The sequence below is a fragment of the Podarcis bocagei genome (assembly GCF_964188305.1).
Source record: "Podarcis bocagei genome assembly, chromosome: 8".
NCBI classification, from domain to species: domain Eukaryota; kingdom Metazoa; phylum Chordata; class Lepidosauria; order Squamata; family Lacertidae; genus Podarcis; species Podarcis bocagei.
The window spans coordinates 68,948,104-68,974,755 of NC_138133.1; the positions used below are offsets into that span (position 1 = coordinate 68,948,104).

Below are 26,652 nucleotides of genomic sequence, written 5' to 3' on the forward strand. Positions count from 1 at the left end.
GAGAGGCATTCCTCATATGAAATTGGTTTGAGTCTTATCAGCATATTATCATATATATATATATATATATATATATATATATATATATATATGCAGGTTTTGGTGTCTTCGGGTATCTTCCCGTGTAAGAGTTGGGGTGTCTAGGCGACGTTTCGACGAGGTCTCACTCGTCATCTTCAGGCTGGTGCTTTCGGCTTCTTGTTACTAGAACAGAGCAGGATCTCAGTGTTTGAGTTCCTATAAATACTGTTGAGGGGGTGTGGTGTATAGCCTCCAACGTTCTGGGCAGAGAGGAAGTTCCCAGGTTATTGTGCCTTTTCTTCTTTTGTTCATTAATTACTTGAGGGATATCTTGAGTGATTTCTTGAGTGATATTCTGAGTACCACTTAGGAGGGTCATTAGGTGTGGATTAGTTGCTAAAGCTTTCGTGTCTTGACCTCTTGAGCTAGTGAAGAGTTTTTCTGAGAAGATGGCTGTACTGCACTTAGTTGTGCTCTGGCTTGGCTTCGTGTATAGGGGCGAGCTGTGGTTTTGTGCCCTGTGCCAGCCAGATCTGTGTAGGGATTGCAGGGGGGTGCAGCATCCGGAGGTGCCACTATGGTTTGGCTACTGGATGGTGTCTGTAATTTATCTGTGGAGAGGGTCTGGGTTTGGGTCTGGTGTGGTTGATTGGAGATGGCGTTCTGTGTGCCTCTGGTTCTGGTGTCGGTTTTTGTGGGGAGGGCTAATTTCCAGATGTCTGGCAGGCGGGACGTGTCGTCACGCTTGTTCATGTTGTGAGGGTGTTTCTCTATCTCGATGGCTTCCATGATTATTCTCTTGTGGTGATGTTCCATGTTAAAGAGCAATTTGGAATCTGCAAAATTAATTTCGTGTCCTGTTTCTTTCATGTGTTGGTAAAGAGAGGAAGTTTTTTCTTCTTTTTTGACGGCATTCTTGTGTTCTGCGATACGTGCATTTATTCGTCTGTTTGTTTGTCCAATGTACGTGGCTGGGCAGACTTTGCAGGGTATTTCATAGACCCCTTGGTTTTCTAACTGGATTTTATCTTTTGGGTTTCTGAGGATATTGGCTATTTTTTGGTTGGTGCAAAAGGCTGTTTTGATATTGTGTTTATGGAGGATTTTGCTAATTTTATCTGTAGTGCCCTTGATATAAGGAAGGAGGGCCATGCCATTGTTTTCTTCTGTGTCTTGGTTTTTGGGGGGTGTTTCTTTTTGGATTAGCTTCGTAACCCTGTTTTGCTGGTATCCGTTGGCGATTAACACATTTGAGAGATTCTGTAACTCAGTTGTCAAGTGAGATCCTGCTCTGTTCTAGTAACAAGAAGCCGAAAGCACCAGCCTGAAGATGACGAGTGAGACCTCGTCGAAACGTCGCCTAGACACCCCAACTCTTACACGGGAAGATACCCGAAGACACCAAAACCTGCATTCCTGTACCCGTGAAAATCTACGAAAGCAAATATATATATATATATATATATATATGCGCACACATGTTTCATGCATTGTTCTCTCTGTGTTTTCATGAAACCAATATTTTAAATATATGTTTGTTTGTTTCCTTTTTAATGAGAATAAATCCAGTCTTTGTAGCTCATTGCAATCCACAGCACACCTGCATTTGCTCTAAAACCTAGTAGCTTGATGAATTGATAAGATAAGCCGGCCACATGCTTTCCCTAAAAATAAAGGAATGCCGCATATTTCTTCATAAAGGTTAAAAAAGTATTTCTCAGGGCTCTTGAATTACCATATTCTGATACCAAGGGAAAATAAAACCTCAGCTTAGAGTCTTGTTTGTACTTAGAGGGCTTTCCGGACAGGAAGGCAATCTTGATGCAATGCAGCAAAGCCACAATACCAGTGGGGCATTACAGGTGAAAAGCGTGCAGCTGTACCCCGTACCACAATGTATTACAACTGTACAGTGGAATATTTCCTGAACAGAAATAGGGCTTGGTTAACTTTGTTTCCCAAGAGTAGATCACATTAAAATGTTATAAAATCATGATTTCCTGCATTTGAATACTTGTGGTTTCTCAACTGGTTCCAATATTACAAAGGGGGTTTTATGGCTTCTATTAGTTGAAGATGTATAGAAGCCTCTTTCTAAAGTCATCTAAAAGGCGGGGAGATAATGTAAAAAGAGGACTATATTTTCCCCCCATGCAAACATGACTTCTCTGGCATTTCAGCTATATAACTGAGTGTCTATGGTTTATTTTATAGAACATAATATGTACTCAAGTGTAGTGGAATGGGTATAGAGTATATACTAGCTGCTTGATGCATGTAATGGTCATGACTTGGAAGCAAAATGCAGGTGGTTGTTGTTGTTTTATTTTAATTTTTAACATTAGAGGAGAACATTTTTAACATTAGAGTTTATTCAAGGCAGAGGTCCTGTTCTTAATTATATGTGAACAACTCCCACTGAAGTCAATGGATATAGATGCTGATGATTAATATTCCTCAACTGACTGCCTTTAACTTGCAGCATAGCAGCAACTTGAATACCAAGCAACCACTCTTTAATAAAACCCAGGAGCATAGAAAGATAGGAAGCTGCCTTACCAAAGTCGGGCTATTTGTCCATCTATCCATTATTGTCTGCTCTGACTGACACCTGCTCTCCAGGGTCCATCTTAGTCCGTCTTCAAATTTATTTATTTTCTTTATTTAATGTATTTACATCCTGCCTTCCTCCCAAGTTGAGGGTCAAGGTGGCTCCCAACATATTAAAAACATCCTTACAAAATGCAAAGTAGCAAAAACAAATTAGAAACAATAGTTAAAATAAAAATAAAGCACATTTAAAATCAGCATTAAAATAACAATGGCTATTAATAATAATAATTTTTTATTATTTATACCCCGCCTATCTGGCTGGGCTTCCCCAGCCACTCTGGGCGGCTTCCAAAAGAATATTAAAATACTATAATACATCAAACATTAAAAGCTTCCCGAAACAGGGCTGCCTTCAGATGTCTTCTAAAAGCCTGGTAGTTGTTGTTCTCTTTGACATCTGGTGGGAGGGTGTTCCACAGGGAAGGCGCCACTACCGAGAAGACCCTCTGCCTGGTTCCCTGTAACTTAGCTTCTCGCAGTGAGGGAACTGCCAGAAGGCCCTCGGTGCTGGACCTCAGTGTCCGGGTAGAACGATGGGGGTGGAGACGCTCCTTCAGATATACTGGACCAAGACCGTTTAGGGCTTTAAAGGTCAGCACCAACACTTTGAATTGTGCTCGGAAACGTACTGGGAGCCAATGTAGGTCTTTCAAGACCGGTGTTATGTGGTCTCTGCGGCCGCTCCCAGTCACCAGTCTAGCTGCCGCGTTCTGGATTAGTTGTAGTTTCCGGGTCACCTTCAAAGGTAGCCCCACGTAGAGCGCATTGCAGTAATCCAAGCGGGAGATAACCAGAGCTTGCACCACTCTGGCGAGGCAGTCCGCAGGCAGATAGGGTCTCAGCCTGCGTACCAGATGGAGCTGGTAAACAGCTGCCCTGGATACAGATTTGACCTGTGCCTCCATGGACAGCTGTGAGTCCAAAATGACTCCCAGGCTGCGCACCTGGTCCTTCAGGGGCACAGTTACCCCATTCAGGACCAGGGAATCCTCCACACCTGCCCGCCTCCTGTCCCCCAAAAACAGTACTTCTGTCTTGTCAGGATTCAACCTCCATCTGTTAGCCGCCATCCATCCTCCAACCGCCTCCAAACACTCACACAGGACCTTCACCGCCTTCACTGGTTCTGATTTGAAAGAGAGGTAGAGCTGGGTATCATCCGCATACTGATGAACACCCAGTCCAAACCCCCTGATGATCTCTCCCAGCGGCTTCATGTAGATGTTGAAAAGCATGGGGGAGAGGACAGAACCCTGAGGCACCCCACAAGTGAGGGCCCAGGGGTCTGAACACTCATCCCCCCCACCACTTTCTGAACACGGCCCAGGAGGAAGGAGCGGAACCACTGTATAACAGTGCCCCCAGCTCCCAGCCCCTCAAGACGGTCCAGAAGGATGCTATGGTCGATGGTATCAAACGCCGCTGAGAGATCCAGCAGAACTAGGAAACAGCTCTCACCTTTGTCCCTAGCCCGCCGGAGATCATCAACCAGTGCGGCCAAGGCAGTTTCAGTCCCATGATGAGGCCTGAATCCCGACTATTGATTTTAATGCAACTGGGGGTGGGGCAGAAGTTATGTATTGTAGGAGACATTCCTTCAAATGGAGAGTATCTAGTCATGTAAGACTTTAAAGATCAAAATTAGCAGTATGGAATGGGTAACTAAGGTAGGACTGTGTTATACCAGTGGTGTGCACTCATATCTTTTATATTTTGGCCATTGCATTTCCTAACTCTCTTCAGAGGCTGCCCCACACACAGCACAGCACAGTGATGGGCTTGGTTACCATGAAAGAAAATCAGTAATCTTGAGTCTGCATTTGCAATGAAATTTGAAGTGATTTTACTGACGTTTTTGCCTGGGTATCTCCCACTAGAATCTGCTAGGATCTTTTGCAGACTCTGCTTTGTGTGTTCCACAAGGAATGACATCTGATGCAAAATGATTTGGTTTCTGACATCTACAAGTAAAGGCTCTATGGTAGCCTGGTTCAGAAAGAGGTCTAGTTGAAACTATGGAGAGGCACTGCTAGTCAAGGATAGAGAGTATGGAGCCTAACTGGACCAATGGTCTGAATCACAGGCCTGTACAGAGGGGGTACACTTGCCCTGGGCATCGGAGGGCTAAACCAGTCGGGGGGGGCCCTACCACAGGCCTACCAACTTACACTGTCTTCTTGTCTCCAGCCCTGGGCCTCAGACAAGCTCTGCAAAGGCCTGTTGAATCAGTTCTACATATTCACTCTTCATTCTAATGACAGGGTAGCTTAAATATAAATGTTTTCTCGTTAGGTAGATCAGGAAGAAGTGAACTTCAGCTTGCCTCTTGCCCCAGATACATTGGTCCCTTGAATAATTCAGGACTCTTAAGAAGGATGAAGGGTGGAGATGGGCATGGTAGAGAAGTTTTGCAGTCTGAACAAGTGATTAAAGAATCCTTGTGACCACAAAAGAAAAAGGAAGAAAGCAGACTAGTTTTGCTGACACCCTAAGATAGTTTTACCCTTTAAAAAATGGAACTTACACTTGTCAAGCTGGTTCATATAAGCCAAGTTCACCAAGGTGTCTAGTTTGTAGGAACATATCATGTCTTCCACTGGGTCACGTCACCTCCATAACTAGAATAAAGAAATGCATGGCAATATATAGTTTTACATGGGTTTTCTGCATTGAGTCTCAGAATTTGTTGGAGAAATTTAGTGGCTTTGCATTGTGTCATAAATTATGCAGAGTGCGCTCTCTCTCTCTCTCTCTCTCTCTCTCTCTCTCTCTCCCTGAACCAAACATGCATAGTCAAGGATTAAAGAGTAAAGCTTTCAGATAAGAGGCCCAATTTACAGACAGTCATGGACCTAGGCAGCTCTCATTTTACAAATTAATCACTGACTGTGAGGTATGTTAGTTGAACTCAAGTGATGTTCAGATGGCACATTCACTAGAGGGAAATACTGTGGATTTTTTAAAAAGAACATTGGCTTCTAGGGGACACATAAAATGACACTTATGAAATGTAGCTCAAATAGTTTTCTTTACATTTGTGTACATGTGTGTATATATGTGAAAGGGGGGCAGAGAAAAATGTATAAGGGAATTGGCAATAAACGCGGGGGGGGGGGCAATTCTGATATCATTATTACCAGCAGCTTTCTCTTTTCAGGAAGAAGCTTGGGTTAAAACAAAACTGTAGTTCTTCTTGCAGATTATACCCCCCCCCCGATTATTTTATTTATATGGCTTTGGTAAGGAGTTTGAGTTCACGCACAAACAAATGTGTATGTTTTCTGTCTATAATATGTATGCTTTGTTGTACAGTAGTTATTTCTGGAATAGCAATCCCTAAGGTAAAGCAGGAAACAAGTTGTGAATTAGGAACTTCTGAAATGAATTGCCTGAGCCCTGCATTACCCTGCTTCCCCCACCCCCTTGCCACTTCCATATATTCACTGCTCTCCTCCCTTTGTCCCCTCAGTCCCCACCTGACACTTACCCACCCCACTCTCCTCCCCCAGTCCCTTCTGTAGCAGCCTGATCCCTATACTGCACACCCCCATTTTCTCCTCCCCATCCCACTTTCCCCCAATCCTTCTTACCAAGCCATGGAAGCTGTCCTTCCTTCTTCTTTCAATTTTTTCGGGCCCCAAACCCCTAAATTCAGCCGTCAGTCCAAGAGGCATGATGGGGAAGTGAAGCTGGCCAGCAGCTGGAGGCCAAAGCTTTCCTTTGCAGTGCAGGTGACAACTGGAAATATACTATGGCTGGTGATATCAAAAGCTGTGAAGAGATGCAGCAAAATAAAAAGGGTCTCAGACCAGAGCTGATTTGGTGCCAAACTCGGGCACTGAGGGCTCGTCCACACAAAAGGTGGCCTGTTTAGCATTCCAGGGAGCTACATACAGTCAGGACTTTCAGGCCACCCAGCTTAAACTTTAGCACCCACTGTCCCCTCATGCAAGAGCATGTAGGCTTCAGTAGCAGCTTCTTGGCCCACCTTTGTAGTAGGAGCCCAAGTCATTGTCGTCATTGCCCTGCCCTGCCTTTGACTACTTCTGTTCAGCTTCATTCATAAACTTGGGTCCCATGCAACACATGGAGAACTGAGGTGTGCGAAATTCAGAGAGCTGCTCTGTTCTGGCTGTGTGTGTGTGTGTGTGTGTGTGTGTGTTAATGGCACTATGCCAGTGTACTTTCCTTGCTTTTATTGTGGAAATGGTAGGAGCAACATCCCAGGAGGTGAGCATTATTTGAAATGTAGGTAGAGTATTAATCATTTTGAAGACAAAAGGAACACAATTTTATTTTTCTTATGGGACACTTTCTAGTGCAACTAATATCCTCACTTCCCTTGCCCATGAGTCATTTTGTGGGATATACTTGATATCCAAGTTTCAAACTATTGTTTTTGGCAGCTGCTACTGCACAAAGCAGTCATCTTCCTTTATATTTACCAAGCCGGGCCATTAGTAATAACCCCCATCCACCCACAAGGACAAATAATGTGATATGCTTAGAAATGTAGAGTTTAAATCAGTTTAAATTGCCAAATCCAGTTTCCAAAGCTCTGAGCCACTGTAAACCCCATGCATTTCAGTGGGACTTTCCTCCTTGCAAGGCCTTTGGGTGTCAGGCTATAAATCACTCTTAAATATTTCACACTGCAAAGTTTGATATTTTTCCGACTCCCAGAATCTAACTAGCATTCCTAAAGGGGATCACTAAAGGATGAATGTGCAGTTTTTATTTTACAACATATTACAGTTTCACTGTATCTTGTATATTTGTTAACATATGAAGGCTTTTATCTTTCACACTTATTAAAATTAAAGATTATGTGAAAATAAATCTTTGCTTTGCTTTTTTTAATAGCTGTGTGTTTGGGTTGGTGTGTTTTTTTAAAGGCCTTCTTCTAGTTAACCTTCCATAGAGACATTGGAAGAGCTCTGCTGGAACAGACCAAAGTCTCATCTAGTTCAGCATTCTGTTCTCAGCAGGGGCACCAGGTCCAGAAGACCAAGCCCTTTTGCACCCCCCTATATTTTCAGAGTTGGGGCTGCCCCCCCATCCCAAAAATGCAGAGGTGAATAACAGAGCCAACCATGTTACAGCTGTGGAGGGAAATGATGGTCGAAGCAGCGGCCTCCAGCTAGTGGCAACATTAGGAGGAGGAGCTACCAGCCATTGAAGCTGTGCAGATGCGGCGTTTGGCTCTAACCCAGCTCCTCCCAACATCCTGACATCATGGACCCCCAGTCGCCCTTTGGTTTTCACAGTGGCTAACTAGACGCTTTTGGGAAGCCCAAAAGCAGATCCTGAGTGCAGTAACAGTCTGCCCAATTGTTATTTGACTGATTTCTCGTATGTGTAATCACATGAGCTTGAGAGAGGAACGTGGTGTTCCAGGTAATGCCCTGGCTTGGTAGGAAGCTTAAAGGTAAAGGTACCCCTGACCGTTAGGCCCAGTCATGGACGACTCTAGGGTTGCGGTGCTCATCTCGCTCTGTAGGCCGAGGGAGCCGGCATTTGTCCGCAGACAGCTTCCGGGTCATGTGGCCAGCATCACTAAGCCGCTTCTGGCGAACCAGAGCAGTGCATGGAAACACCATTTACCTTGCCACCTGAGCAGTACCTATTTATCTACTTGCACTTTTTGGCATGCTTTTGAACTGCTAGGTGGGCAGGAGCTGGGACCGAGCAACGGGAGCTCACCCTGTTGCAGGGATTCGAACCACCGACCTTCTGATCGGCAAGCCCTAGGCTCTGGTTTAGACCACAGAGCCACCTGTGTCCCGGTAGGAAGCTTAGCCTGTACTTTTTCACTGGCCTCCAATCTTCCAGTCAAGTAATCAAAATTCTATAATTTATTAATTTATAGTGTTTAGCGGGAGGGGATCTCCTGCAAATTTATAACAATATTGGATCACTTGGTGAAATATTTGGTGGGTGATATTTGCCCTTTCCATAGGATTGAATATGTAGAGCTTAACAGGACTGTGTTTTGCCACTTCCCTTGCTTAATAGCAATTTGAAATTGGTGGAGTTTTGGAATTTAGTGTTGTCAGTATGTTCTACTTTTCATAATCTGAATTGGTAGTAGCTGTGACATTTCTAAACTGGTGCTTAGATACAGTAGGGGGCTGTACAGCAGTTAACAAGATGATGCTGTATCTAGATAAGAACAAACTTTTGATGGTTGGTTTCCACTGTGGCTTAAGAGAGGGGGAATATCCTTTCTTGGATGGATCACACCCTTTCTGAAAAGGGCCCAAGTGGATAATTAGCTGCTTACTGTAATAGGTTCTGATCACTAACATATGTACATTGGGAAATAATACTTTCTGTCTCCAACTGTATTTATACTATACAGAAAATTTAAGTCACTTAATCAATGTCTTAGGAAAATATATTCTTGATGCATGGTGGAATTCACAATTCAGTTGTGTTTTAGAGTGTTTAATATATGTTCATAATGTGTTTTTGTGTGATCCTGGGGTGTTTGTTCAAATTGTCTGCTAGTAACTGGAGATGTATCCTAACCCCATTGAATTGAATAAAAACCTATATCAATGCCAGCTATATTAACATGAAACTTCTAAAAGAAATCTGTTAAGGATATGACTGAAGAGATATCTTGGCTATTTACCATTAAAATTAAAATAAACCAGTAGTATAGCTACAAATGCATGTTTTTATATTTGTCAAGAAATGTCAAGTAACTAAGATTTGTTTGCTAACTTTACAGATTCCCTGCAGTTTGGAATACTGGGATGAGCTCCAGAAGTCATTTGTTGCTTTCAGAGAATTCAGCCTCTCAGAAAGCAAAGTTTGTGAGCTGCCACTGCCTAATATCAACTTAATGGTTGACCAAAAAGAACTTGTAGCCTCAGATCTTTGGAGGATTGTCCTGAACAGCAGCCAGAATGCAGGGGATGACCAAAGGTAATCAAAACTGCAGTTGTTTGATGGAAATGCATAACTTATGGTATCAGGTCACAGAAGTAGGTCACCAAAGCAAAGAAAGCCATTGACTCTTCCCACAATATATCATTTGTGGCAAAAAAGCTTGCTAGCCTGACAGTTGACTAATACACCAAACACTTCAGTACGCCAGTTTGCAAGACTAGAAGAATGCTAAAATCTGCATGGTCAAAATACATAACTGGGCAAAGATATTCCAAAATACCAATTTAGACATAGAATCATAGAATTGTAGAGTTGGAAGCAACCCTTAGGATCACCTAGTCCAAACCCCTGCAATGAGAGCCAGTGTGGTGTAGTGGTTAAGAGTGGTAGACTCGTAATCTGGTGAACTGGGTTTGCGTCTCCGCTCCTCCACATGTTGGGTGACCCTGGGCTAGTTACACTTCTTTGAAGTCTCTCAGCCCCACTCACCTCACAGAGTGTTTGTTGTGGGGGAGGAAGGGAATGGAGAATGTTAGCCGCTTTGAGACTCCTTCAGGTAGTGATAAAGCGGGATATCAAATCCAAACTCTTCAATGCAGGAATATGCAACTGTCCCATACGGGGACTGAACCTCACAACAGGGCAGCCACACAGAAAATACCCCTGATAAATACCTGTCCAACCTAATTACTGTGTTTCTGGTACTTACTTATTTGTTTGCTTGCTTGTTATATTTTAATCTTGTTCTTTTTCCAGTGACTTCAGGGTTCTTCCCCCCCCCCCTCCTGCTTTTATCCCCAAAACAACATGGTTAGTCTGAAAGCACAGGCTCATCCCACATGCCCTAAGGAGGATTTAAACCCAGGTCTCCCCAGGCTTGTCTGACATTTTAACCACTACACCACTTTGGATCTTAGAATGGACACAGAAACATAAAAGTTATTATTATTATTATTATTATTATTATTATTATTATTATTATTATTATTATTCTCTCCCACTGAAGTGTCATGAATACCTTTAAAGTCCTAAATGTGTTGGGCACAGGATACATTAGGGGCTGCCACCTCCTGTACCAGCCTACCTGTGTCCTTTTCTGTGTCCTGAATATGGCAAGAAAGGTCTTTTCAGTGGTTGCTCTGAAATTATATTATTCTTTGCTCCACAAGGCTTGATTGATCCTCCCTTATGCTGTTGTTTTCTGAAATGGTGAATACTTTTTAATTCCAGCATACCCTTGTCTTACTAGTAGGTAATTTCCTGTTCTATGTCTTTATTTTATTTGCTGAATCTCTCTCTCTCTGTAGGTGTGCCATATTTTTGCTTCTATAAAATATTGTACTTTCTAAATGTTTCTAAGTGTAAGCCTCCTTGAATGGTGTGTAGAAGGGGGGATATAAATCATTACATATAAGTAAATATACATATATACATACATACATATATGCTTTCGTAGATTTTCACGGGTACAGGAATGCAGGTTTTGGTGTCTTCGGGTATCTTCCCGTGTAAGAGTTGGGGTGTCTAGGCGACGTTTCGACGAGGTCTCACTCGTCATCTTCAGGCTGGTGCTTTCGGCTTCTTGTTACTAGAACAGAGCAGGATCCTGCTCTGTTCTAGTAACAAGAAGCCGAAAGCACCAGCCTGAAGATGACGAGTGAGACCTCGTCGAAACGTCGCCTAGACACCCCAACTCTTACACGGGAAGATACCCGAAGACACCAAAACCTGCATACATACATATATATATATATATATATACATACATATATATACATATATACATATATATATATATATATATATATTTTCATCCATCCACACATTCTCACACAAAAAATAACAAAGCAGTTGAATTAGGAGAGTGGAGTTTGCATATTTTTTTATCTTTTGTGTGTGTGTGAATAATTCAGGGAAGAAAACAGATAACAAATCAATAAAAAGTATTAAACATCTGGTTTCCATTGATCATACTAGGTTGAAATGATTTCTTGATGTTAATTGTGAAGGAATGCATTTTCATCACTGAGAAGTTAAGTGTTTCAGACAAGGTTAATTCCTCTGAATGTGGGACCTTCGCAAAATTACCTCCGTGGTCAGCTTAGTACCACAGAAATGTGAACTCTGTGAGAATTGAGCAAAAAGCTTGTGGAATTCAGTAGTGCTCCCCCAACCCCTTGCCCTTATCAAAGCAGTTAGAATTGCAGTCACAATTCTTGTTCACTTGGGATTTATCACTGTGCCTGAGATTTCATTAAAAAGTGTTATCTGAAAGGGTTTTTTGACAGTGATAGCCCTGCTATAATTTCTTATTTCTATGTGGAATATTATGATGTGGAAAATATTCATTGTTCCCTAAATTGTAAAATAAACGCATAAATGTTTACTTCCATTGACAAAAGAATAATATGACTCAGAAGGTACATTCGAGGCATTAGGAGATGGTGCTGGATAAGTATAGGGACTCTGGAGTGTGACTATAATTTTAGTCCCTAAACAGCTATACCGGTGTTTGTAATGTAAGAAAGCCAGTGTGATTTAACCAGCAAGAAGACAGGCTGATAAATAGTAAGGGAGGGAAGCAGCGAGGAAACTGAGGGTAGCCTCTGGATGAGGTGGAGGGGAGGGGATTTTATTGTAGCTCTGGGGAGAGGGATTTCAGGTTAGACTTGCTTAGAACTACGAAAAGAGAGATGCATGTGGTTTTGCTAACTTAAAATTGGAAAGAGGAAATGCAGCGTATCAATTTATCAGGTTAGTTGTATTATACTTGCAAGCCTAGGAATTAGGAAGCCAGTTACAGGTATCCTTTTATGCCTTCGCAAAGTGTCAAAAATTTCCTCTTGCCTCTCCATATATACTTTGATATATTTTGAAGTCCCCCAGTACTGTAGCCCTCCAACTTCAATCTTCACTGAGCATTGGCCATGTTAATGAAAGTTGAATTGTAACAGCATCTGGAGGGCCACAGACTCCCCCATCCCTGACCTAGCACAAGTAAAAGGTAAATACATATGCCCTAAGACAAAGATAATGAGATACTGGGTCTACCGTTTAGATGCCACTCCTGCTGGAAGTCAACCGCTAATGCTATTCCTCTGGGTTTTCTTTCTACTGTCAAAAGTAAACTAGCCCCAAGTGGAGCTGAGCTACTGGGCTTTGCACTGTGAAAGCTCATCCTCTCCTACGCCCTGCAGTTGAAAGGAAAGGGTTGGTTAAGGTAGCATTCACACCATGAAAGCATTTGTATGCTACTTTCATAGTCATGGCATCCTCCAAAGAACCCACAAAACCCAAATTTATGGGTAGTATGAGTGCTTTGAGTTTATGGTGTCAATGTGACCCAGGTTTTACCAGACTTCTTTTCGTTTTGCCCCTAAAAGCCAAAAGGTTTCTAAGATGCCACATAGCGTATCAATAACCCTACCTCTGTCTGTCCTTATGCATAAATGCCCTTGTATGGCATTGCTCTTCTTTATTGTATACTGTAATGGTGTTCCAGTTGTGCACATCCTTGGCAGTCCTAAGGCGCTGTGGTCTAAAACACTGAGCCTCTTGGGCTTGCCAATCAGAAGGTCAGCGGTTCGAATCCGCGCGACGAGTTGAGCTTCCGTTGCTCTGTCCCAGCTTCTGCCAACCTAGCAGTTTGAAAGCACACCAGTGCAAGTAGATAAATAGGTATCGCTGTGGCGGGAAGGTAAACAGCATTTTCATGCGCTCTGGCACTCGTCACAGTGTCCCATTGTGCCAGAACCGCACATACTGGCCACATGACCTGGAAAGCTGTCTGTGGACAAATGCTGGCTCTCTTGGCCTGAAGTGAGATGAGCGCCTTTGACTGGACTTAACTGTCCAGGAGTAATTTACCTTTACCTTATCCTTGCTTTTATTAAGTCACAAATTTAAATCTCCAAACGAAAAGAACAGGGATGATTGCTACCAATTAGAATGAATTAATATGTGTGTGTATGTCACACCATGATGTTAACCTATATAACAGATGATGGTGTTCAACTCCCATCAGCCTCAGCCAGCATTGCTAATCGTGAGCATTGATAGGATTTGTAGTCCAAAAACATCTGGAGAGCCACAGGTTAGCTACCCCTGCTATATAACATTTACAGTGGAATCCTATACCTGACTACTTAGAAATAAGCCCCATTGAGGGGATTTGTGGATGTTTGAAAATGATTGCTGAATAATTTTTGGAAGCATTTCATGGCACTGCAAATAGTTACTGAGAGGCAGTGTAATGGGATAGTATGTTAATGGTAAAATTACAGCTTTAGATTTCTATCTTAAAATCTAGGTCTTTCCACATTTGGGGAAGTCATTTTTAGAGGACAATTTAAGTGCAAATAGGAAGGAGAGCAGTATTGCTTGAGAAGTGTGCAGTGCATTTGTACTTAAGTGATAGGCTCTGGTTACATTTTTAAAACTCCTGTATTGTGGTGTTGAAATAAATGTTCAGACATTTATGAAAAAGTGTTTAATAATTGCTGAAAGGTTGTTCCCCTCACCCTTTTCTCCTCAAGAGTACTTTCCTTGTTCAAATATGCTAGCATTTTAGAAAACTCTTCCCTAGAAATGATGCGTGCACCAGTTGTGTTGCTGTGGTTGTCCAAAATAATCATGGTCTGCTCAGTGTTTGTGCCCCAAACACAGCATTGCAAATGGTCAAATCCCATGATAAGCACCAGGATATATTGAAATAATACTCTTGCATGTTTTGTTTTTGCCACAGCTCCGAAAGTGAATCGGGCTCTCAAAGTGCTTGTGATCAGCTTGTAACTCCTACTGCCCTAGCAGCCTGTACCAGGGTGGACTCCTGTTTCACCCCTTGGTTTGTTCCTGCCCTTGGCGTTTCAATTCAGTTTGCTCATTTGGAACTTCACCTTTGCCACCATCTGGATCAGTTGGGCACAGGTACGTCTAGTATACTCACAAGAAGAAAACCGTAACTGTTGTTTTTACATTTCCTCATCATCGCCCCACCTGCTTCATATTTGCAGTTTCTTGGTTCCTGGAACCATATGCTCAGATAACTTGCAACCATTTATCGGAAGCAAGAATGCGTAGGAAAGAGTGTTTTGGTGTCCAGTATCTGCAGAAGGCGCTGCTGCCTTTCCTAAGTCCTGGCTAATGGTGCCAAGTGCCCCCTTCACTTTATTTTGGGCCATCTGATAGAACAATTTCAGCCACTTGCCAGGATACTTGCACTGATGCTGGAAGTTTTTTACATCCTCCTTTATCAAAGAAATTATGAAGCAAACTCCAAGCATTGGAAGCTCATTTGTTACTCTAAAAAGAAGGGGAAGGGGAGTCCCATCTGTTTTTGTTCAGTAACTATGTGCTGCTGTGTTAATGTCAAATTTATTCCAAGAAATTTCGTTAGATTGTCTGATATCAAATAATGCTTTCCAGGAAAGATGAGCAAATAACTAAGCACACTTCAAAAATAGGGTTTCTTGCTGAAATTGTTGAGCCTTTTAAAAAGCAAAACACAACCTAACAGCTAAATATTGGAAAAACAAGTTTTGCTAACGTTAATATGTACAGTCTTGAATATAGTAATGTATGCCTTCTTCCCCTTATTAGTTGTGCACGCACTTCCATATTTTTGACTTTTCAAATGGTAAATAATAAAAAGGCAGAAGCTGCTGGAACCAAATGCAGTTCCTGTCAGTATATAAATTTTCCTTTTTCAGAAAGAACTTTCCTTAGGCAGCTATTATCATTGTATTCTCTGCTTGTTTATTCATAGTGGGACAATTAAATATCCAAAGCTGTGGTTACTTCAGACTTGCTATAGGGCAGATAATTTCTAGGATGTTGGCTTTCTGCAAGTTAAAATCCAATTGTTCTGGATTGGTGACATCCATTTACTTAAAATAGCATCTACATTTTTAAAATACTGTATGATTTCATTTACCTAGGATAGTTCTGTTTCCTTTCTACTTTGCTAATTGTAGATACTTTTCTGTGTCCCTTATGTGTTCACCAGATGTTGAGGCCATTACTGTTAATAATTGCATTTTTTCTCCAAAGTGCACATCAGCGCTGTATCTAAACAGATAATCATATGAGTTTATCTGCATTAATCCCTCAATCCTAATTTGGTCTCCAGTTTTTACTTTCCAACATCTTTTGGTGGCTCTGATCTGTAGTACATATTTCTACTACTATTGGGCTATTTCTTGATTAGCTCTATTTGTTGTGTAGGGGAATTATTTCTGCTGATTCTGTTATTGTTGTCATCGTAATTGCAATGGTAGTTAGGGATAACTAGTGTTTCTACTTAGTGTGGGGCCTTAGTGTACTAAATTTTGCCCAACACAAAAAAGACTTAATTGTATTACATTCATATCCCACCTTTTTCCATTGTGGAACTCAAAGGAGTTGTATGTGGGATTCCCAGGCTGTTTCCCATTCAAGCACTGGCCCGACTCAGATTTGGTTAGCTCCTTCAAGAATTCTATAATGTGCCTTTAGACCATGTTTCAAGCCTATGCTTAAATATGCACATACAGAGCAGAAACCACAAGCTTTTGAAAAAATAAATATGGCTCAGCTCAGACCCAAACCAGTCAGATAGGTAAATGTATATGTACATACTTAACTGTTTTGATTTAGAAGAAAGTAAATAATATAAAGTTCCTGACAGCACTGAGTCTTTGAATAACAAAATTTTTATTCTTTATTATTTGTCAGTATTTAAATTTAAGGTTTCATTTTCATTTCCCGTGTGCTTATTCTGGTTTCAAATAAGATGGGATTTCTATATAATAGTGGCTACTTAACTGAGCTGAACAAATACATAGAATTTTTCTTGTAAAGTGTTCTGCATATATTGATCTACTGAACACACTCATTCCCAGTCTGCATTTGCAACATTGTACTATTGATTTCCCCCCTTTATTTCACAGTGCCACCAAAGTTTCTTCATCCATTTATCTCTGATAAAAATGTGCCATCCGAACTAGAATATTTGATCATTTCTTTCAAAGAACCACACATCTATCTAAGGCAATGGAGTGATGGATCCATCTTCAAGGAGATCCAGTTTTCTACTAGGATTGACTGCAAACTGTTGGAATACCGAAATGTAACAATGCAGGCTGTTGTGAAGCCCTTTGGTGTTCTTGGACAGATTGCTATTTCTGGCAATTTAGCGGAAAAGATACTGGATGGAAATGTGATGGTAGATCCCATATTTATAAGCTTCGGGCAACATGCTATTCACTCCCTGCATAAAACCATCCAAGCTTGGCAACAGGTAAGGTCAACAGCTAAACGTTAAATGAAAATGTTAATCTGGATACCCGTACTCAGGATTTCTGAAAATGGGGGTTACCAATAGGCTAGTAGGGTGAAGAGAGAGGGAAGATAGGGCACACTGTTACCTCCCCTTTTTGCAGAACCAGAAACTTGATTGAAAGCAAATGAAATTAATAGGCAAAGTGATAGCATACAACATCATAAACACATAGAACCAGTTCACCTATAATGCCAAACCAAGTTTCAGTATATTTTACATGAGTTGGCAGAACATAAACACTTCTAGAAATGAATAAAATACATTTGCAAGCATAAGACTCATGTGCCCCTTCCTCCTTTGCACAGTCAGATTCAGTTGTTTCTTCCTTTTTAGCAGAAACCATACTTTACCATTATAACCAAATTGGCGAGCAATGGTTCGCACCTGCTGTTTGCATCCGCAGTGCAAGCTATGGTTTAATGGTGGTTTGCATTCTGACAAGCCATAATTTGCTGGTTTGGTGTAACGTCCAAGTATGGTTTACTGCAAACAGGAAGCAGCTAACTGATCCTCTGTATGTGGAAAGAAAAGCAAAGGGACCTTGTGGGCCCACAGCTAGTTCTTGATTTTCCCAACCATTGGGATAATTCAAAGCTGCCATGCATGACTAAATGGCACTTCCACTCTCACAAAGTGGTCCCCTAAATTCTGCCAACTCTCTGCTTCCACTACAGCCCCTCCTGCCCATCTTATGCCATTTCAGAGGGCGCACTGACCCTCCAAAATACAATTTTCTGTGGTGGAGGAGGTTTCATTGGTTTGGGGCAGAGGTCCGATTGCATTAGCAGAAATCCACTCGCAACTCCCTGGATGCAATTCAGTGGATTGGAGCAGTACTTTTCTTCTAGAAAAAAAGGTACCATTACTCACCATGGTTGTTACAGCAAGTGCCATACTTTTAACCAGTATTTTTCTTCTAGAAAAAAAGGTGCCAGTACTGTGGGGGTGGCGAGCACTGGTTTGGAGGATCAAAATCTTACATCTGAGTTGAGCCATGTCAGAATGGGCAGGGGCTGTGATACTGAGTTTCTGTCTCTTCAGTTAGCAGAGAGCTAACTGTGCAGGGCATGTGTGAACTTCTGAAGGTTTGGCAAAAGCTTTGGGAAATCTAGCCTGTCGCTTTATTGTCAGATTTCCCCACACTTTAAAGTAAAAGTCTTTTTATTATCACATAAAACATGTTTTCAAAGGAAATTAAAGCTCCTTGGGCCATTTTGGGTGGGTTTAAGTCTATGCCGGTGAGATCAGGATCTGACCTGGTGAATTGTAATATGTAGTATTTCATTGTACAGTGGTACCTCAGGTTACATACGCTTCAGGTTACGTACACTTCAGGTTACAGACTCCGCTAACCCAGAAATAGTACCTCAGGTTAAGAACTTTGCTTCAGGATGAGAACAGAAATCACACGGTGGCGGCACGGCGGCAGCAGGAGGCCCCATTAGCTAAAGTGGTGCTTCAGGTTAAGAACAGTTTCAGGTTAAGAATGGGCCTCCTGAACAAATTAAGTACTTAACCTGAGGTACCACTGTATGTGTTTTAGAAAGTCAGTGATGTTGGGATAAGCAACTATGAGGACCAAACGCCATGTGAGATGGAGATGTGGTCACAGATCTTCTGGGTTGTTTTCAGTATTAAGCCTACAAAGAGTAAATTTATTGAAATTATTTTATATGACTTATTTAGATTCATTAATTTCAGTAGGGCAACTTGGAGTAAAACTTAGTCGAATAAAGCCCTCTGTCAGGTATCACTAGCTATTTCCCCCTCGTTATATCATTGAAAGCATTTGCTACATCTTGCATCCTATTCTGTTCATACAAAAATAATGGTACAAGGCAATCCAAATATATATGTAGATTATTTTCCCCTGCAATTGTTCAAAATGCCTTGAGTTGTCCTAAGTTATCCAGGCCTGCAAGAAAATAATTTTCTTTACCAATCTAAATACCAAAACAAAGTACTGTGCATTAATTACCCATCGCAGAACTACAATAGCAAAGCTAGAAAAGATAAAAACATCTGTTTCGTATCAAGAGTTTCTTTTTTTCAAGCCATTCCATGGTTTTCTTATTGTAAAAGGACGTTCATAAAACAAGAGCTAGTGTGATTTAAATCTTTACAGCTGGTTCAAATATCACTGTGAAAAAAGAGTCTTTGTAGCTCCAATTTCTGCTTTTTGTCATATTTTGAGCAATGTGCTTAACAGAAAACAAGCAAACAGAGTTTTGGATGAGGCCCGTTACGCATGGGCTGGCAGGGCAGCAACTACTGCAAAATGGCCTTCAGAAAGGTCAGTTGCTTTGTGCTGTTAAGGAGTATCAGACATCGTATACATATAAATAAAATGTAGTGTATAAATATTTAAATGTCTGAGACCACATCAGAGTGTGAATGACTGACTTGGACTACAGGGTGCCTTACAGGAATACTCTTGAGTTGAAAATAACAGAATTGTATATTTGATTAAGTAGAGCCATATGTTGCAGAGCAGCATACTCCTGACAGGTACATTCTAGGAATAGTTGGGTCTGATTTATACACGGGGGTGGCAATGTTCAAATGACCCACAGGAGGATATGCTTCTGTAATTGTTGTTGTAATTTTCTCGTTTCCTCTCATGTCAAGGGTTCTTGCCACCATCTTCTGATGTGGTGGGTGGGTCTCCAACCCAGGGTGCACTTGATTAAAAACTCAGCCTACTTAAATTAGGGGACATCAGACACAGAAGTGGACCCAGAACTGCTTATTAACGTTAATTGTTAACAACATGTTCCTTATGTGGCTTCTCCTCTTCCACATACATACCGAAAATTAGCTTCCCACTAAGTGTTGTTTGGTGTGCAGCGCTCACAATCAACACATTATTCTGCTGGACAAAGTCAAGAGCACATTTTCACATTTTCTAGCTGAATTATTAGAGACAAGTAATTTTGTACACATTGTAGATGGGAGCTGACATATGAAGCATAAAGCAATTTGGCCTTGCACCTTTAGGTCAAGAGTTCAAGATTAACAGAAGCCTCTGTCAGTATTTGTTTCTGCCAATATGCGGACTAATTTTTTCCCCTAAATAATGATGGTAGTTTTAGAAGTAGAATTAGGCTTTAAAGACATCATCAGCCTCTTTGCTTGTAAGTCTAGGTCACATGTTCAAATCCCAAGATGATGAATCTCCCTTTTCCCCCCAAGGCACTGATTCTCTTTTGTTGGTAACAGTCTTAAGAGTCTAATGTCTTACAGTGGAAAATGCCTTCTAAAACACCAGGGGCACAATTTAGCCAAAACAATTTAGCTTAATTTTAAGCACCTGCTTAACTCTCCCATTGAAATTAAGGGAACAGAAACGTTTTTAACTTCAGTCAGCTGATTGATCAACTGATTGTTAATAGGGTACATTTAAATGCCAGACTTGAGTCGTTTATTGTTGAAAGCAGTTATAGAAGTCTTGAAAATGTGCACTTTTTTGCCAACAAAAGATTGGCCCAATAAAATCCATCCCCTCATCATACTTGTGTTTGAACTGTAGTAAGATTTCATTTAAAAATAACCAATTTATAGAGCATATAGGTGGTTTTTAATTCAGCAAGATTGTATAAGTAAAATGAAAATATGTGAAAATGTATTATTTGCTTCAATTGCATAATTCCTTATTGCTTTAAAAATAGTTCTTTGAAATGAAATATAGTGGAGAAGCTCCACATATTCCATAGTATTTCATTATTGCAAAGGGCTACATATATAGGGATAATGAATTCTGTGGTGAATGGGTCAGTTAAGTAAGAAAGCCCCGGATATTTCATTAGGGAAATGTAAACCATCCCATCAGACACATTCTTGTTAAAATAATTTCTAAAGTGCCACGGAATTTATTACAGGCCACTTTTTAAATATGAGAAATCCATGTGTTTAAATCCAACAAGTTTCATTTGATGGTTTACTTTTTTTTACTACCTAAACAGTGTGTGTGTGTGTGTGTGTGTGTGTGTGTACATACGAACTCCACAAAACCAGAAGTAGTGTTCCAGTTCGCAATCTTTACCTCGGTCTAAGAACAGAATCCGAACCGTGGAAGGGCACCGGCAGCGGGAGGCCTCATTAGGGATAGCACGCCTTGGTTTAAGAACGGTTTTGGTTTAAGAACGGACTTCCGGAATGGATCAAGTTCGTAAACCGAGGTACCACTGTACATGTAGCCATCAGGACATTTCCTATCTTCTAGGAAGTTCCAAAATATAGCTGCTTAATCAGCCCTGCCTTAAAATTGGATCAGACAAAAGTGCAGCCTCAAATACACATACGTAGTTTTTACACAGTTTTTATACAATGGGTGAGTGGGCAAGAAAGGAAGCAGGTACTATGAATAGATATGCTGTTTTCTCTCTGGGCTCAGAGAAAGGAGGAAGCAGGAAGAGAAAGTTAACACAATGGATACACTGCAGAGGAACAAACCATGTATCTGCCCTTCTAATTGGGTAAAAGCCTATGTTGTGGCACTTCCCCATTTGAAATAAAATATGTTTATTCCTAAATATTCTTCTTGTCTGATATAGTAATTGGCAAGTACAAATAAAAGGGTTATAGATTTAAGGAGGCTGTGATAGGTCTAAGTCCTCCAAAACTACATACATGGATAGCTCTAATGCTCATTCCAAGAAACTGACGAGTGGTATACATAGAATTATTTATTTACAATAGCCCTGTAAGATAGATAGACTGGAAGACGGTGATTGGGTGGACTCACCCAATGAGCTTTGTGACTGAAGGTGGCCTTGAATATGGGTTTCTCATTGCATTGCATTGCATTGCACTGCACCACATCACCAGGAAAATTTCTTTAACTGGAAACAGATAAATGAGCGGAGAGCTATATGTTGGTGAAAGTCTGTAGTTCAGGAGTATATTAGGCTTGTTTTTCTCCTTTTCTTTTTTCATGATACTCCCCAGATCTCCCAAAGGGAAAATAGAGGTCTAGGAATCTAGTCTAGATGACATTGGTGCCTTTTCTCTTTAAAGTGATCTGCCCATAGACAGCTTGGGGTGTTGAAGTGCTGTTGAATCTTTTGCTTTTTAAAGCCCCTCCCGCTGTCTTATTCTATAAATGTTTATTTCAGACTCCTGTTTTCTTCTTGTGCATCCAATCACTTGGCCCAGTTTGGTTAAGTTTAGCCTCTTTGTACGCACTCCTGACTGAGATTCAGTGTACGCATTCAGCTACCTTACTGTGGCCATACTAAACATGTTCCCATACCTATCTAAATTGCAATCCAGTTATGCCTAATTAAATACATCAGACTCAATCAGCCTAAGCTGATGTGTTAAAATCATGGAATGCTGGGATTTCTAGTGACCATCACCATGCCTAGGAATTTCAGGGAATGTCTCATGGGCTGTGAACACCAAAATTCTTCTGAGACTTTTCATACTTCTCTTTTCCAAGAGCTCAGAAATACATGCTGAGAATATATCAGGCTTAGCCTGCCCCACTTCCTTCAATGTCAAACGTCTCACTCTCATTGCTAAAGGGATACACCTTGGTCACAATTTCTCTTGGACTGGATGTAGATGGAACAAAGTGGTGAAATCCTTGTGTTCCATTGATCGCTTTCACTCTTTCAAAGTGTCATTTTAGGAACATTTCTTCTTTTCTATACTCATTTGTTGAAAATAATAACTAGATAGAAAGGATGTTATCATGGCACCAGTTAAAGAGTTCCAGCAGTGTCATAATTTTGTTTGAAATGTATTTTGTTATAATGTTCATGAAATGAAGTACTAACAAAAATTATTTCAAAGCATTAATTCTATCATTCAACAGCAAGCTATCACTGTTTTGGAAACAGTTACAGATGGGTAGCCGTGTTGGTCTGCCATAGTCAAAATAAAAAAATTCCTTCCTGTAGCACCTTAAAGACCAACTAAGTTAGTTCTTGGTATGAGCTTTCGTGTGCATGCACACTTCTTCAGGTATCTGAAGAAGTGTGCATGCACACGAAAGCTTATACCAAGAACTAACTTAGTTGGTCTTTAAGGTGCTACAGGAAGGAATTTTTTTATTTTGACTGTTTTGGAACACATTTTTAAAAGAAAAGCCTGACTAGCTTTTCAGATATCTTTTAATTGAATAACTTTCTAAAGAAATGCATGAAATAGCTGATGTTATAATTTGAAGTCTTGTTTATTCTATTATATTTTACTCCAACAAGACCCATTACTCCTAAATAGAACCCAATAAGGCAGATGTATGTACAAAATATTTTTGTTTAATGTGATCCCATTCAGATCCCAAGATGATATTTTGCAGGTAGCTCTTAGAAATATTAAATAATCACTACAATTTTGGACATATCATTTGACATATATTAAGGCCCATGAAGATCTGAAGAGATTGGTATTTTTAGTTTTGAAATATCTTAATTCTGGCTAAGCTTTTATGGTTTTTGTGTAATCAGGCAAGTCCAAAAGTATCAATTTTTTAAAATTTCAAACCCTCATAACTCTAAAACGGGATGAGATAAAAGAAATTAAAATTTAAAATTTAAACTTGGTTCTGATCATTCCACAAGTGTACAAAATATTAAGAAAATTGGATGACATGAGGTAAAAAATGGATCACTTGATTTGGAATGACCCTTCAATCCTTCAGTTAATATAACCAGTAAAATACAAGAATTCTTGTATGGAAAAAGTCGCTCTATTTTAGCTGGTCCTATTTGAATATTACATTATATCTTAAGTCTCAACCGGACAAATATATATGACTTTATAGTGCATAAAGTGATATTTAATCGCTTCAAATGCAGTTTCTAAATCTATGGAGCTTATTCTGGGCTGCTGTGCTAGTAACTAGAAGATAAATATACTGACATTACAGTGTAGACTAGAACTTTGATTTGCACAGTGATGATCCAGTCTGTTGCAGCCGCCTCCCAAACAGATGCTTAGCTTATTGGAGACCATCCTGTTTCCATTCTTTTAGATTAGGGATGGCCAACTGCTGTATATCTGGAACCTCTCTTTTCTCCAGGTGGTGGTCCTGGGCCAGAAGTGTATTATGCTTTACGTGCTGACCCCTCATAAGTGGCCAGGCTTCATATACCATTTGGCACCATCTAGCAGTAAGGGCTTTGCAGACATGCAACCAATGCACTCAGGCATAGTATTACATATAAATATATTACATATAAATGTGTACATTTATGTATTAAAGGTAAAGGCACCCCTGACCATTAGGTCCAGTCATGGCCAACTTTGGGGTCATCTCGCTTTATTGGCCGAGGGAGCCGGTGTACAGTTTCCGGGTCATGTGGCCAGCATGACTAAGCTGCTTCTGGCGAACCAGAGCAGCGCATGGAAACGCCGTTTACCTTCCCGCTGGAGCAGTACCTATTTATCTACTTGCACTTTGACATGCTTTCGAACTGCTAGGTTGGCAGGAGCAGGGACTGAGCAACAGGAGCTCACCCCGTCGCGGGGATTCGAACCGCTGACCTTCTGATCGGCAAGTCTTAGGCTCTGTGCTTTAACCCACAGCACCACCCACGTCCCTCATATTTATGTATTACATACATATTAATACAAATAGAGTGCACAAACTTTCCTATCAGCTACACAGTTTGATTGAAGTATGATTGTTTCTCTTGGACTCCACTGAAGGTAATAACCAAGTGCATAGATTTCCAATAACAAGCAAATTCATTAACAAAAGCTGCAAACCTGCACATATCTATATGGGGGTAAATCCCATTCACCTCAGCGGAACTTAGTTTGAAGAATGCATGCATATGATTGTCCTGTAAATCTGGGCTGATTGTTAAAGTGCAAGCCAAACCTGCTACCTCTAACACCATGAGGTTTTACATCCGAGTACGGTAAGATGTCACTGACAATTTCATGCATAAAGAAAAGAAAAATGCTTTCAAATAGTATAAGGAGTTTGATATTACTCATCTGTTCTCTACATGGGTTTTCTGCTCATAGGCTTAAGCCCATAGCCATGCAAAAATATTCACTTCAGTAAACTGACAATAAAACTTCAAATTATTTTATTCCACTAAGATGAATTTTAAACATGTTGCAGTGCTAAGCTTTCAGTCTTTCTGGGTACAGATTTAACAAGAAAATCCAGTAGATACTTCCTTGAGGGGGAAATGCTTTATATATTCCTATCTGTACTTGATAGCAACATACACAGTTCTTTAGATTTTAAATCCTTCCTTTAAAGAAGAACATTTCATAAATCTGTAACAAGGAAATCCATGTTTGTGGGTAGATTTCTGAGCATGTGGGTATGGCAGCTTGACAATATAAAGTAATAGATCCACCATTGTAGAGTGCCAAAACAAACTGTGTGCTCTGAAGTGGCACCAGGAATGTCAGCCTTGCTTTCCTCAGATACACTGTACATCCAGATGCTCTGTAGTAGTCTTCCCTGCTTACAAAATGCAAGTCTTTGGCTGTTCTGCTGACCTTTTCTGTATAGAATATGTTGATGAGAACAGGGCCAAATTAAACACCGAGATTTATACTGTACCATGGAGCCCATGGCTTTGGAACTCCCAAAGGAAAATCCCCTTAAATCTAGTTCTATCCCAGCTACCTCTGTTACCCTCCCCTGCATTCACCCATTTTTTGCCATACTTATCTGGTTCCACCTCTTTCACCTGCCACCTTGGGGGACAGCATTTAAACCAGCATCCCCATATTCTCTAGAATTGGATAATATTTTTGTTATCTTTTGCTGGATGTCAGCATGTTTTAATCAATACGTGTGTGGATGGACGTCCATCTACAGATAAATTTTGGAGAAAGTACAAGGTGGGTATATAAGCAGCCTATATAGAGTGACAGGGATGCAGGTGGCGCTGTGGGTTAAACCACAGAGCCTAGGACTTTGCCAATCAGAAGGTCGGTGGTTCGAATCCCCATGACGGGGTGAGCTCCTGTTTTTCGGTCCCTGCTCCTGCCAACCTAGCAGTTCGAAAGCACATCAAAGTGCTCCAGCGGGAAGGTAAACGGCGTTTCCGTGCGCTGCTGTGGTTCGCCAGAAGCGGCTTAGTCCTGCGGGCCACATGACCCGGAAGCTGTACGCCGGCTCCCTCGGCCAATAAAGCGAGATGAGCACCGCATCCCCAGAGTCGGTCATGACTGAACCTAATGGTCAGGGGTCCCTTTACCTTTACTATATAGAGTGAGCACTTACACATGGCCAAAAAAGAGGAAGTGTATCATCCAAAATGAGAATATGGATTTGAATAAAATTTGCTTATGCATAGATGCGTATTTAGTAATATTATAATTTAAATAGATGGGCAACTTCTCTCTTAGGATTCTTGAATTTTAAACAGCACTTTTAAGTGCACAGCCCTTCACATAGAGTACTGTTCTCTGTAAAATAGGATGCCTTGTCACCCTAGACTTATGTGGGAAGGGTGCAAGAAATATGTCTTAACATGACTCCTGCCATTCCTCCAATATTTTATTCCTTCTCTAGAAAAGAAAGCACTAAAGCCAAGGGGAGATGTTTTTGAAACGCAGGAATGCAGTAAGAACATAGTTACTCATAACGGAAAATGAAGTACTGTATACACATTTGAATATCTGGTCACCATAGAAACCAAGTTCTGCTTTGTGTGTGATGATGGGGGGTGTTCATTTAATGTGTGGAAATTTTGTACACCCAAGAAGTCAAAATTTCTTTTTCTTTTTTCTTTCGGTCAAAATGAGGTGTTGACAACAGCAGCTACCAGACAGCTCTGTGAAAAACTAGTGGCCAAAAAGGAGTTGGCTGGCTAGAGAGACCT

At 40.8% G+C, this 26,652-nt stretch overlaps 1 protein-coding gene across 6 annotated transcripts in view; it reads left to right on the forward strand.

Moving 5' to 3' along the window:
- VPS13B (vacuolar protein sorting 13 homolog B) overlaps positions 1–26,652 on the forward strand; it is a 368,719-nt gene that overhangs the window by 288,990 nt on the left and 53,077 nt on the right. For all 6 annotated transcript variants that reach the window (XR_014010614.1, XM_081204225.1, XM_081204222.1 and 3 more), the window contains exons 40-42: positions 9,371–9,567; positions 14,276–14,457; positions 16,458–16,807. Coding sequence is in view for 5 of the 6 variants with exons in the window: in XM_081204225.1 (XP_081060351.1) it covers positions 9,371–9,567; positions 14,276–14,457; positions 16,458–16,807 (729 nt within the window). In the remaining variant the exon portion in view is untranslated. The remainder of the gene's footprint in view (positions 1–9,370; positions 9,568–14,275; positions 14,458–16,457; positions 16,808–26,652) is intronic.